Source organism: Ochlerotatus camptorhynchus, unplaced genomic scaffold, assembly GCF_037179485.1.
Source record: "Ochlerotatus camptorhynchus isolate MF236.1 unplaced genomic scaffold, CSIRO-AGI_Acam_v1.1 ptg000608l, whole genome shotgun sequence".
In the NCBI taxonomy this organism is placed as follows: domain Eukaryota; kingdom Metazoa; phylum Arthropoda; class Insecta; order Diptera; family Culicidae; genus Ochlerotatus; species Ochlerotatus camptorhynchus.
Window position 1 is genome coordinate 125121 of NW_027041088.1, and position 13324 is coordinate 138444.

Sequence of the window (13324 nt, forward strand, 5' to 3'; positions counted from 1 at the left end):
TTGATCATTCCGTGTTACATTTTAATTGTAAGCTATGATATTTTTGGTGCTAGATATCAAGAGAAATCTTAAAAGCATATCATAATGAGACTCCAATGAATGCCCAGATGTATTTTTCATAACAAAATTTTTTATTTTATTGTTAAATTGCAATGTTATAGAGCATACAAAGTAGCATACAATATCAATATCTAAACAAACGATCATAGGACTGCAACGATTGATGTCGTTACCATTCAAGTAACATTTTTACTAAACTAAGTGTCAATGAGTCCAAATTATTTAATAAATTACGGTACAATGTTTCAAATATCAACAAATCCAGTGTTTTTCGCAAAATTACTAGTGATTTTAAATGAAATTACCTAAATTTGGGCGCAACTGTGCCTGCCAATAAATTAAGGTACAATGTTTCAAATATCAAGAAATCCAGGGGTATTCGCCAAATTACCTGTGATTTTAGTCAAACTGTTTACATTTAGGCGCAACTTTTTGGGCGTTTCTGCTGAAAATACTTTTCACACAATGGTTTTAGCACCAGAATAGGATTCAGGGAACCCACATTTAATGAGAAAAAAAAATTCAAGAAATGCACTAGGAAGCCATTTGAGGCGTTGATTTATTTCAGCCCATATCGATATTTTCAAATTTAAGATTTAAAAACTTCCTAAAATAAAAATAAAATATTATATTCTAAGAAATCATGCAGAACGAAGGATCCTTGATTTAAATACCATTAGTTTTTCATTTTGGTTATTGTAGATATTTACGTTAAATAGTTATGTAGATATTTACGTTAAATAGTGATCAATTTGCTCCAGATTACGGTACCAAGTAAAAATACGAAATGACCGATAAGTTATAACCATAGCTAAATTATTGTGAAATATAAATCTTTAAGAGCATAGCAAGGCATTCTTTGTGTACAATGAAACTGGATTATACTCAACCTCTTCTCCATTCTTCCCGGAGATGAACTAGCCATAGGCTAAAAATCTCCTTAAAAGAATAAAAAAAAATCTACATTCTTAGGTAAACATTATAAACCTTTATTCAATACAATTTAAAGAGGAATTAAAAATTCAAATAAAACTTGTAATTGCTTAAATTCTCGATTGATGCTTTTTTTAAAGCAGATATCACACAGTCAACAATATTGTCATTACTCGAACGGTAATGTTATTGATGACAAACATATTGACGCATAATAAAAAACCTTACCAACTATTGTCAACTATACACCTAACAGTGGAAGCAACTATCCCTAAAACCAGCAGTATTCCTGGACTGAAAGCCCTCCGCTTGTGAAACGATGCCACCAAAAAATTGACGGCGAAAAGCTCTCCGTAAATTGAAACGTATGCCGAACGATGACCCACGCAGGGAAGAGGTACTCACCCGGTACCACTCGCTACATATTCAATGTAGGAAGGAAGTAAGAAGTGCAAAACAGGACAGCTGAACCAGTTTTCTCGAGAGCATCAACGCCTCCCAGTCGTCAGCCGATCTCTGGAGCGGGGTTAATGCGCTCAGTGGGAAGCGATATTCGGCACCGATACACCTTCAGGTGGATGGTGCTACCATTGCCGAACCGGCCACTGTTGCTGATGAGCTTGGGAGGTATTCCGCCGAAATTTCGTCTATCTCCGAGTATGACAGCCAAGCCCACTCGATCATCGGTTGGTGACTTCTGCATCCCGCCCGACACGATCAGACTTAAAATCAACGATTCGTTTTCCTGGGAAAAGTTGCAATACTCCTTGAGCCGCAGTAACGGCAAATTGGCAGGTCCCGACGACATCGGTTACCCACATCTCAAAAATCTCCCTTTGGAGAGTAAGGTTAAAATGCTCGAGCTTTTCGACCAGCTTTGCTATACAGATTCCTATCCGGCTCGTGGTCTCGTGGTACCAATTCCAAAGGCTAGCGAGAAAATCAGTTCAATCAAGTTCCGTCCGATTGTCCTCACGTCCTGTATGGCCAAGGTACTTGAACGCATGGTCAACCGTCGACTCAAGACGTTCCTCTAATCTAACAGCTTGCTTGACCACCGACAACACGCTTTTCGGCATGGTTTCGGAACGTCTACATACTTTGCAACCTTTGGGGACGTTCTCAAGGATGATCAAGGGCACCATGCTGAAATAGTTTCATTGGACATTTCAAACGCGTTCAACCACACTTGGACAACAGCCGGTTTAAGCAAGTTGGCAGGATGGGGTTTGCAGGGGCACATCCTGTATTTTATTCAGAATTTCCTGACTGACCGGTCATACCGAGTCACGGTGGGAAATACGCGATCGAGAAGGTTTGGCGAGGAAACCGGGGTCCCGCAAGGGTCCGTTATAGCTGTCACCCTTTCTTGGTGGCGATGAATGGGGTATTCGAACGGCTACCCAGGCAAATCCACATATTTGTCTATGCTGACGATGTGTTGATCGTGACCATCTGGACCCACAGCCGCGAGAACAAAACCGCAGGCGCAAACGGCGGTATACGCTGTCGTTAAATGGACTGAAGCAGTACCGACCAGGAAAACCGTACGTGTTCTTGGCGTCCTGATCGACCGAATGCTTTCCTTCGTTCAACATTTTCAACAGCTCAAAAAGGACTGCCGCAGCATATTGCACCTTCTCATGACCATCTCCCGTCCTCATCGCTCCAACAACCGCGAAGTCCGTCTCCGCGTGGCGCGAGCCATCGTTGATAGTAGGTTATTCTACGGGACCGATATAACCTGTCTCGTCTCGGATAATGTAGTGAAAATTTTAGCGCCGGTATCGACAACTACGTCCGGATTGTATCTGGTATCCTGCCTTCCACTCCAGCAGACGCTGCCTGTGTTGAAGCGGGTCTCCTTCCCTTCCGGTACCGTTTACACGTCAGCATCGCCACGAAAGCCGCTGCATTTTCTGCAAAGACCTCCGGAAATCAAAGGGTCTTTCTCCTCGAGGAGGGGAATAGAGTCCTCCGCACGGCCGCCGACATCGACCTCCCTCCAGTGGCCAAAGTCTATTGGCATGGAGATATAAGTTGGCACTCTCCGCATACTATATTGGACAGTCGGGTTAAGGAACGCTTCAGAGCAGGGGACGCGTCTGTAGTAATCCGTCAATCAGTGGCGGAGTTACTTAGAACCAACTATGCTGATCATACTCACCGGTATACCGATGGCTCCCGGTCAAGAAACGGTGTTGGAATTGGGATATTCGGAGATAATACTGCCGAAAGCAGCAGTCTTCCTCCGCAATCCTCGGTATTCTCGGCTGAGGCTGCCGTTATTTTCCGTGCTGCAACTATACTGACCAGCTTTTTTTTTTTTAACTTTATTTAAGAGATTTTTAGCCTTAGGCTAGTTCATCTCTATACCGACCAGCAAGCCCATCCTAATATTAACGGACTCGCAAAGTGTCATCCAAGCTCTGGCTTCGGAAGCACCTAAACATCTCTGGATCCAGGCGATCATTAAACATGCACCACCGAACACGGTCTACACGTGGATACCTGGACACTGTGGAGTTCCGGGGAATGAATCTGCAGACCAACTTGCCGGAATAGAGCCATCGGGTCTAAGATTTTCCGATAAGGTACCCCAGGATCTTCAACGATGGATAGCCAAAACCTTCCAAGCGGCATGGGAGACCCAGTGGCACCAAACCAGGACCACCTTCATCCGCAAGATCAAGGCGACCACTGAAGCCTGGAGCGAAATGGACAACCTGAGGGACCAAAGAGTGATATCGCGGCTGCGAACGGGGCACACCAAGCTCTACTACGATTACGATGGGCTTCCGTTCCGCAGAAGCTGTGTTATCTGTGGTGTTCCCTACACAGTGGAACACATCCTGTGTAATTGCCCTTCGTTCCAGGATCTTTGAGCTGCCTTCGACCTTACCTCCAGCATTAGGGATCTGCTTGGGGACGACACTCCGGCATCTGCAGCTATCGTCACGTTTCTTAAAGAAGCCAAATTATTCCACCTAGTAAAGTAGATTTTTTTGTTCGGCCGTCGGGACATCTTAGCTGGATTGAAGTCCCCTATTGGACCCATGTCAGCTGAGCTCTGTTACGTTCGGATTATTTGTTAGTAGTATGTTTTTATTTATTTTTCTGTTTCTCCGTTTGTTCTCCATATTTTAAAATGTTCTAAGTGTCTGCATAGATGAAGAGCCATTAGCAACTATATATAAAAATGTCATTATACACTGTTTTCGAAGATGCGGATATCCCACCTCTATCACCACGATCAGATAACAGACCTCACTTTCAACACCACCAGCAATATCTGCCTTTGGCCTCGGGTAGCCAGGGCCCCTTTGCTACGCAGGGCACTGTGTGCCTTAGGTACGCAGGGCACTGTGTGCCTTAGGTACGCAGGGCACTGTGTGCCTTAGGTACGCAGGGCACTGTGTGCCTTAGGTACGCAGGGCACCGACAGTGCGGACGCTAGGACCCCACCGGAACTGGCGGACACCCTCTGCGACCATAGGACGGAAATAATAACGAAGAAGCCAGCAATTGGCCCCGGTATTCGGAGCCCCATCGGTGCGGACGTCTTTCCCACACCGGAACTGATGGTAACCTCCCGGAGCCTGGGCCCGTCTGGAAGAGGGAACTGATGGTAACCCCCCCGGAGCCTGGGCCCGTCTGGAAGAGGGACGGACAAGGGTAGCAACACCCACTGCCCTTTGGACAACGAGGGATTTTTTTCTACTGTGATGATCGGGACGGAAAAGGACGTCATTCCCATTTCCTGAAGGACACCGAAGAAAATAAAGCAATTGTCGGCCGAACACCTCCGAAGCTTTCCGCTCATCTGTGAAATCAACCGAACATTTTATCCTTCGTTGGAACATCCCTGTCTTTGGTGAGAGGAACGCCTCCTCCTGCCCCTGGTAGGGCTCTGTTTCATTCGGTCAGCGGCTTGAACCCATCGGCAATCTCTTCTGCTGTTTCATCGACGTCGTTATCAAACACTTTCGCGGGCCTCCGTCCGATGCTGACTTCACGAACGATGCAGCTGAGAACGCAGACGGAATCACCATTTCCGATCACGACAGCACCCGACTCTACGTCAACCATAGCCTGGTAAATTTTGACTCGACAACCGTTCCTCCGATTTTGGCGATTCAATTCGTCAAACTGCGAAACCACTCGAACCTTCCTTCGTCCATTGGAACATCCCCACATCTGGTGGGAGGAACGCCTCCTCCTGCCCCTGGTGGGGCTCGGTTAGCGGCCTAAGCCCTTTCGTTATCCGGAAATCCATCCAAGAGTTTCTCTGTAGCAAGATCGAAGGCCAGGGTCGTTCCTACGCCCTGAAAATACGAAGTGCGCAGCAGTACATTAAGCTGCAAGAGCTCAAGGTACTCACTGATGGAACAAAGGTGGAAGTTATCCCGCACCCTATCCCACGTTTCGTCGTCAGTTGTAGGGACGTCATCCGGGACTCCGAACAAGATCTAGCCGAAGACTTGAAAGACCAGGGTATCAAAGAGGTGAGGAGAATCACCAGACGTGAGGGTGGAGGCAGGGTCAACACGGCGACCCTGATCATCACCTGTCATGGCACCTGTGCACCTGAATACGTTGACTTTGGGTACTTGCGTTGCCGTTGGCAGCCGAACCCGTCCGTACTACCCATCGCCCATGCAGTGCTTCAGCTGCTGGGCTTTTGGACACACGCGGATGCGCTTGTAGCATCATCAACGTCGCATCATCGATGCGACATCATTAATCGACGGTGCAACATCTCGCACCCGATCGGTAGAAATAAATTTAAACAATAACCCTTTATTTTGCCTTCTGCACCAGTTTTCTAAAAGAAATTGTTTTCTATATTAGCCAAAAGGCATTGACCGGACTCCCGGCCTCTGTATATAAACCCTGTAGATATATTTTGATAATATAATTGTTTATCCACTAGAGAAGTGAACACAGTTTGCAAGGCAGCAAAGCCGATATGTGGGAAGTGTTCCGGGGATCATCCGATCCCTGAGGACAGAACGTGTACCAATGGCAAGTTCTGCGCCCGGTGCCAAACCGATCAGCATCCACTATCCGATCGGTCCTGCCCGAGCTACATCAGGGAAAATAGCATCCAAAAAATCAAGGTAGATAGAGACCTATCGTACCCCGAAGCGCGTCGGCTATTCGACCAGAGTAGCGGAGTAAGAACTTTCGCCGGAGCTACCTCCGCCAGTCTTGAAGGCAAACTTGATGAGCACTTGATGAACACCATCGACCTGGCAATTCCCGCTCCTATCAACTCCGTACCGACTGACTTCACTGCGTTGTTTCAACTGCAGATGGAGTAGAACAATCAGCTAATGCTTAAAATGCAGGACCGTTTTTAAAAGTCCATCAAAGCCCTGATGGCCACCGAAGTTCAGACCCAACGAAGACTGCTAAATGTTGAAGCTTCTCTTCCGAGTACCGCTGCTACTACACCTAAGCTCGGAGTCAGCCAACCAAGCGTCTCGCCTCTGCCTACCTCTCTCGTTACACCCGCAAACAAACCCGCATCAGCCCCATCCATTCCTAATGATTCCTGCGATTTGTCCTTTTTGTCGGATACAGCTCGTGACGCAACCATCACGCCGGACCATAACCCGAACCCCGCCATGAAGGTAGACATCTCTCTACCGATTTTCCTCACGCCAAAAACCAATAAACGCCTATTATCGGAACTGGACCACTCACGGCGACCCCCCCGCTCAGCCGAAGTTCCCAAAATTCCCAAGCCGCATGAAAATTCGCCAGAATCACCGGATAAAAAGGATGAACCTAAGAAGAAGCGGAATGTGAGGATCGGGACGGACAAGGGACGTCATTCCCATTCCCCGAAGGATATCGAAGAAGACACAACATCTGTTGGCCATACACCGACGAAGCAACGAAACCACCTTAACTTCTTTTCTCCCGTTGAAACATCCCTGCCTTTTTGGTGGGTGGAACTCCTCCACTTGCCTCTGGTGGGGCTCTGTTTCATTCGGTCAACGATTCAAACCCATCGGCAATCTCTGCTGCCGTACTTTTGACACCCGGATCCGATGGAATTCCCCCGCCTAGCTATCGCGGGTCTCTATCCGGCGCCGACTCCACGAACGGATCCGCCGATAACCCGGATGAAATCAATATCTCTGGCTATTACGACATCCGACACTCCGTCAACATGAGCCGTGAAAGCATCGATTCAGCAACCGCCTTCCCGAAGCCGGCTTTACCAAAGCCCGTCAAATTCCTTCTTCAATGGAATCTCAACGGGTTTTTCCAGCACCTAGCAGATCTGGAACTTCTTTGCCAAGGCAGCCTACCATGGGTTATCGCCCTGCAGGAAGTTAATAAACTAACGGTGGAGCAAATGAACCGTTCGTTAGGGTAGCAACTTCCGTCACTCGGTAGCCATCGGAGTCCTACGAGAGGTTGCTTTTCACCCAATTGATGTCGCATCCGATCTTCCCTTCATTGCCGTCCAACTGGAAGGCCCACTCAACATAACGGTCGCCTGCGCCTATCTACCATGTGGCCGGTTGAATGGCCTAAATAGCAGAATGAAGAGTGCCATTGAAAAACTCCCAGAACCGCGAATCCTCGTCGGGGACATGAACGGACATCATTCCAACTGGGGATGTCCGAAACCGAACAGCCGTGGGTCCGCTCTAGCAGACCTCTTCGAGAGCGAAGACCTCGTCGTGCTCAATGACGGGGCACCCACCTTCTTCAATGGACGTCATGCCACAGCTATCGACGTTTCCGCTCTCAACAGAGACGTTGCCGGCAAGATGCAGTGGATCGCCAACTCGGATCTTTACGGAAGCGACCACTATCCGATCAAAATTCAGCTACACGCCGCAGCCGCCCCAGAAACCACCCGTATTCCACGCTGGAGGTATGACAAAGCCGAATGGGAAGTGTACAGGAACGCCATCCTCTCCGGTATCCAGGAGCAGAATCCCGGCAACATCCCCGACCTAACGAAGATAATCCTTGAAGCAGCCGTCGCTTCAGTACCCAAAACCAGCAGTATTCCCCGAACGAAAAGCTCTCCGATGGTGGTCAGAAGAAACCAAGACAGCGGTTAAGGCCCGACGGAAGGCCCTCCGTAAATTGAGAAGGACGAGACCAGACGACCCTGGCAGAGACGGCATCCTCGAACGTTATCGTGAACTGCACATCCAATGCAGGCAAACGATCCGAAGTGCCAAGCAAGAGAGCTAGACGAATTTCCTCGACAGCATCGATGCTTCCCAGTCCTCGGCAGATCTTTGGAACCGTGTAAACGCACTTAGCGGAAAGAGACGTTCGGCCCCGCTGCAGGTGCAGTCCGGAGGCATCACCGTATCTGAGCCAACAGCCGTAGCTGATGAGCTAGGCAAGTACTTCGCGGAGCTTTTGGCTATCCCCGGATATAACGAAAATTTCCGTCGCCGCAACAACGCCACACCGACTTCCATAGGTAATTTCCACGTACCGACCGACAACAACAACACCGGGATAAATGGGGTTTTCTCATGGGACGAATTGAAATTTGCACTCAGCAAGAGCAAGGGCAAATCGGCGGGTCCTGACGAACTCGGGTACCCCCTACTAACACACCTACCGATCGAAGGGCAAGTCCTTATGCTTGACCTCTTCAACAAACTTTGGACCACCGACTCCTATCCAGCATCATGGAGGGAGAGCCTAGTCATCCCAATCCCGAAGACGAATAAAACCACGAAGGACACGACGAAATTCCGGCCCATCGCACTAACTTCCTGCATGAGTAAGGTCTTCGAGCGGATGGTGAACCGCAGGCTTAAGACATTCCTGTCGAACAACAACTTGCTCGACCATCGACAACACGCCTTTCGGCACGGATATGGCACCTCAACTTATTTCGCTACACTGGGAGACGTGCTGAAAGACGCCTTCGACCAGGGACACCACACCGAAATGGTCTCACTGGACATCTCCAAGGCATTCAACAGGACCTGGACTCCGGCCGTACTTGCCAAACTCGTCAGCTGGGGACTTAAGGGACACATGGTCCATTTCGTTCGGAATTTCCTCACTAACCGTGCTTTCCGTGTTGCCATCGGAAATGCCAAATCTAGGAGCTTTCAGGAGGAAACAGGGGTCCTCCAGGGATCAGTGATCTCTGTTACGCTCTTCCTAATCGCGATGAACGGTATCTTCAGCCAGTTGCCAAAGAACGTTCGCATCTTTGTGTACGCCGACGATGTGCTCATCGTGGTAACCGGGCCCACAACAACACGCACCAGGAACCTCACGCAAGCCGCGGTCACAGCCGTCGTAAAATGGGCCGAAGCTGCTGGTTATCAGCTCTCTGCTAGAAAAAGCATCAGATGCCACGTCTGCCCGTCACGACACAGGGTTAACGGGACCGCCATCAAGATTGGCGACCAGGCTATTCCCGTCAAGAACTCCATTCGGATCCTGGGCGTACTTGTGGACCGCACCCTCTCTTTCGTGCCGCACTTCAACCAGGTGAAGAAAGATTGTCGAAGCAGGGTCAATCTGATCCGGACCATCTCCAGGCCTCATCGCACCAACAATCGGGCTGTTCGCTTCCGAGTAGCGCAAGCTATCATCGATAGCAGGCTGCTGTACGGAACTGAGCTTACGTGCATCAATTCGGAGAAGCAGGTTGAGATTCTCGGTCCAACCTTCAACAGCAGCATCAGGATAATTCCTGCCCCCGCCGATTCTGCATGTGTCGAAGCAGGAGTTCTACCCTTCCGGTACCGCATTATCAACGCTACCATTTTCAAAGCCGCATCCTTCGCCGCCAAGACAGCAGGAAATGGCAGAATCTTCCTCCTCGATGAGGGGGATAGAATCCTGCAGACGATCGCCACCATCGACCTCCCCCCGGTGGCTAGGACCCACTGGCACGGAGAGAAGAGTTGGCTCTCTTCCAGCATCATTGTCGATTACCACATTTAAAACCGATTCAAAGCAGGAGACAACTCCGCGGCCCTCCGTCGCACAGTAGCCGAACATATCAGAACCCATTACGCCGAACATACACACCGGTACTCCGATGGTTCCCGATCCAACACGGGCGTTGGCATCGGAGTATCCGGAAGTGGCATACTCGCCAGCAACAGCCTTCCGCCGCAGTGCTCCGTCTACTCGGCAGAAGCGGCCGCAATTTTCCATGCGGCCACGTTACCAGCCAATCAACCGATTCTTATTTTGATAGATTCCTGCAGCGCTATTCAGGAACTATGCTCAGCAACTCCCACCCACCCGTGGATTCAGGCTACCATAAAGTACGCCCCGGTCACTGCGGAATACCCGGAAACGAGGCAGCCGATCAACTCGCTGGAACTGGACCGTCGGGTCCCAGATTCACGGATAAAGTTCCACTCCAAGATGTCCGACGATGGATAAAGGCAACCGTGCAAAAGGCTTGAACCGACCAGTGGTTCAGCACCCGAGAGCCTTTCATCCGGACGATTAAGGGAACCACGGAGGCATGGACGAACCTCCGAAACCTACCGGATCAGAGTGCTTTCGAGGCTGAGGACTGAACACTGCCGGTTGTACTACAACTTTGGTGGAGGACCCTTCCGCAGGAGCTGCGTAATCTGCCACGTTCCCGCGACCGTCGAACACGTCCTCTGTGTTTGCCCCGAATTCCAGGATCTCTGGAAGACTTACGGAATCACCTCCAGCATCCGGAACCTGCTCAGAGAAGACTCGCCTGCTGCCAACGCCCTCCTAGTCTTTCTTAGGGAGGCTAACTTGTACCACGATATCTAGTCAGATTATGGTTTTTAGCTTCGTTTGAATGTTAATTTTTTCTTTCGGCTGTCGGGATGGCACCGCACGGGATGAGCCTTTGGACCTCGTCACGGTGTCGTCTCGTTCAGATTATTGTTGCTTGTTTTTAACTTGTTCTGTTTTAACGAAGAGCCAGGAAAGCTGTTATCCCACAGCTTTAGTAGCCGGAGGGGCACCACATGGGATGAGTCGTTCGGCCCTCACGATGGTGTCCATCCCAGGTATAGTCAGTAAGGAAACGTTGTAAGTGTTATGTTAAGATCACTTTGTCAAACCACTCTGTAGGAGGTTCTCCTTCTGAGGCCTCACCTTCTGACCAAAGAAATAAACTAGCCTAAGGCTAAAAATCTCAAAAATAAAGATTAAAAAAAAACTTTAATAAAGCTATAAAAAAAAAAAAAAAAAAAAAAAAAAAAAAAAAACACACCACAGCAACTGATTCCGATCAATGGCGGTGCGGTTTCTTCTTTCTTTTATTGGATGCTCATGTGGGCTCGCTGCTTCCAGACAGCCTTTCGTTGTGTATTGGAGAACACCACCACACACCACGCCGTGATTGAATAAACACCATTCGGAGAGACCGGATCGAATTCAACTTTGAAATCTGTGTTAGGCAAATCGCTTTTCACAGGAAATCGGTGCTCAAAGCAACAGTTAACAGTTGCAATTTTCAAGAGTGTCATTTTGGAAAAATGATAAAGTCTTAAATTTAACAGAAATATATCTGATCGGTTGATGATAAAATTATTGAAATTGGTCAAGGGGCAGCTGAGTTATTAGCGTTCAAAATCTTTCATAATTTTTATAAAAATCACAGACGTAGTCCTACGTTAAAAGTGCAATCGATAAGCTACCGGAACCGAGGATCATAGTAGAAGAAGCGACCACTACCCTATTCAGATTTAGCTGTGCGCCGCAGCCGCTCCAGAAACCACCCGTAGGCCACGCTGGAGGTACGAGAGTGCTGAATGGGAGGTTTACCGAAACGAAATTATAACCGGTATTGAAAAGCAGGATCCTGGCAACATACCTGACTTCTCTAAGGTAATCCACGAAGCAGCCGTAGCAGCAATCCCGAAGACCAGCAGCATCCCGGGACGGAGAGCACTTCGATGGCGGTCGAAAGACACTAAGGCAGCAGTTAAAGCCCGATGGAAAGCCCTCCGCAAGTTAAGAAGAACGAGCCTAGATCATCCCAGCAGAGACAGCATCCTCGCACGATACCGGAGGTAAACAAGGTGACGGTGTAATGGATGGAACGTTCACTGGGAGGCAAGTACACTTGGGTTATGCAGCGTGGCAGAAACTTCCGACACTCGATAGCCATAGGTGTGTTGCGAGAGGTCGCATTCCACCGCATTGATCTACAGTCCAACCTTCCAATTATTTCCATCCAGCTAGAAGCCTTCAGTATCTCCATCGCCTGTGCCTACCTGCCCTGCGGCCGTCTGAACGGCCTAAGCAGCATATTAAAATGTGCCATCGATAAGCTGCCGGAACCGAGGATCGTTGTAGGTGACATGAACGGGCACCACCCCAGCTGGGGATGTCCGAGGCCAAATAACCGTGGGTCCGCTTTAGCTGACCTTTTCGAAAATGAGGACCTGGTCATTATCAACAATGGCTCACCCACTTTCTTCAATGGACGTCATGTCACAGCCATCGATGTTTCCGCTGTCAGCCGAGACGTCGCCGGAAAAATGCTCTGGACCACCAACTCCGACCTTTACGGTAGCGACCACTACCCCATTCAAATCCAGGTGCATTCCGCAGCCACTCCAGAAACCATACGTAGGCCACGCTGGAGGTACGAGAATGCTGATTGAGCGGTTCACCGAAACAAAATCCTAACCGGTATCGAAAAGCAGGATCCCGGCAATATACCTGACATCTCTAAACGTACCACGCTACGAACCACGCTACGAACACACCACGATCAGAAACCAGCCATCACCACCAACCGTGTCTGCGACTGGCCTCGGGTAGCCGGGGCCCCATTGGACTGGAAGCCACACCCCAACCAGAACCTTTGGCAACCCCCCGGTGCCCAGATCATCCATATGAAGAAATCTGTGCCTTGGGTACGCAGGGCACCGACAGTGCGGACGCTAGGACCCCACCGGAACTGGCGGACACCCTCTGCGACCAAAAGACGAAAAGCACGAAGAAGAACCCAGCATTCGGTCCCGGTATTCGGGGCCCCATCGGTGCGGACGTCATTCCCACACCGGAACTGATGGTAACCCCCCGGAGCCTGGGCCTGCCTGGAAGAAGGACGGACAAGGGTGGAAACACCCATACCCCTGAGGACAGCGAGGGACCACTTTCAAATGTGAGGATCGGGACGGACAAGGGACGTCATTCCCATTCCCTGAAGGAAATGAAGGTACCGCAAAATATCGGGACGGACAAGGGAAGTTACGCCCATTCCCCGAAGGACTTCGAGGGAACCAGGCCAAGCGATACGACACGCAACACACTTTTTTCCGTTGCTGGGACATCCATGCCTTGGACGGGCGGAACGCTTCCA

At 49.5% G+C, this 13324-nt stretch overlaps 1 protein-coding gene across 1 annotated transcript; it reads left to right on the plus strand.

The window, feature by feature from the left end:
• Positions 1-6374: 6374 nt before the first annotated feature.
• LOC135714089 (uncharacterized) lies at positions 6375-10401 on the plus strand. Its single transcript, XM_065237356.1, has 5 exons — positions 6375-6946; positions 7072-7321; positions 7380-8057; positions 8254-9910; positions 9968-10401. The coding sequence occupies exons 1-5, from the start codon at positions 6375-6377 to the stop codon at positions 10399-10401; spliced, it is 3591 nt and encodes a 1196-aa protein (XP_065093428.1).
• The last annotated feature ends 2923 nt before the right edge of the window (positions 10402-13324 follow it).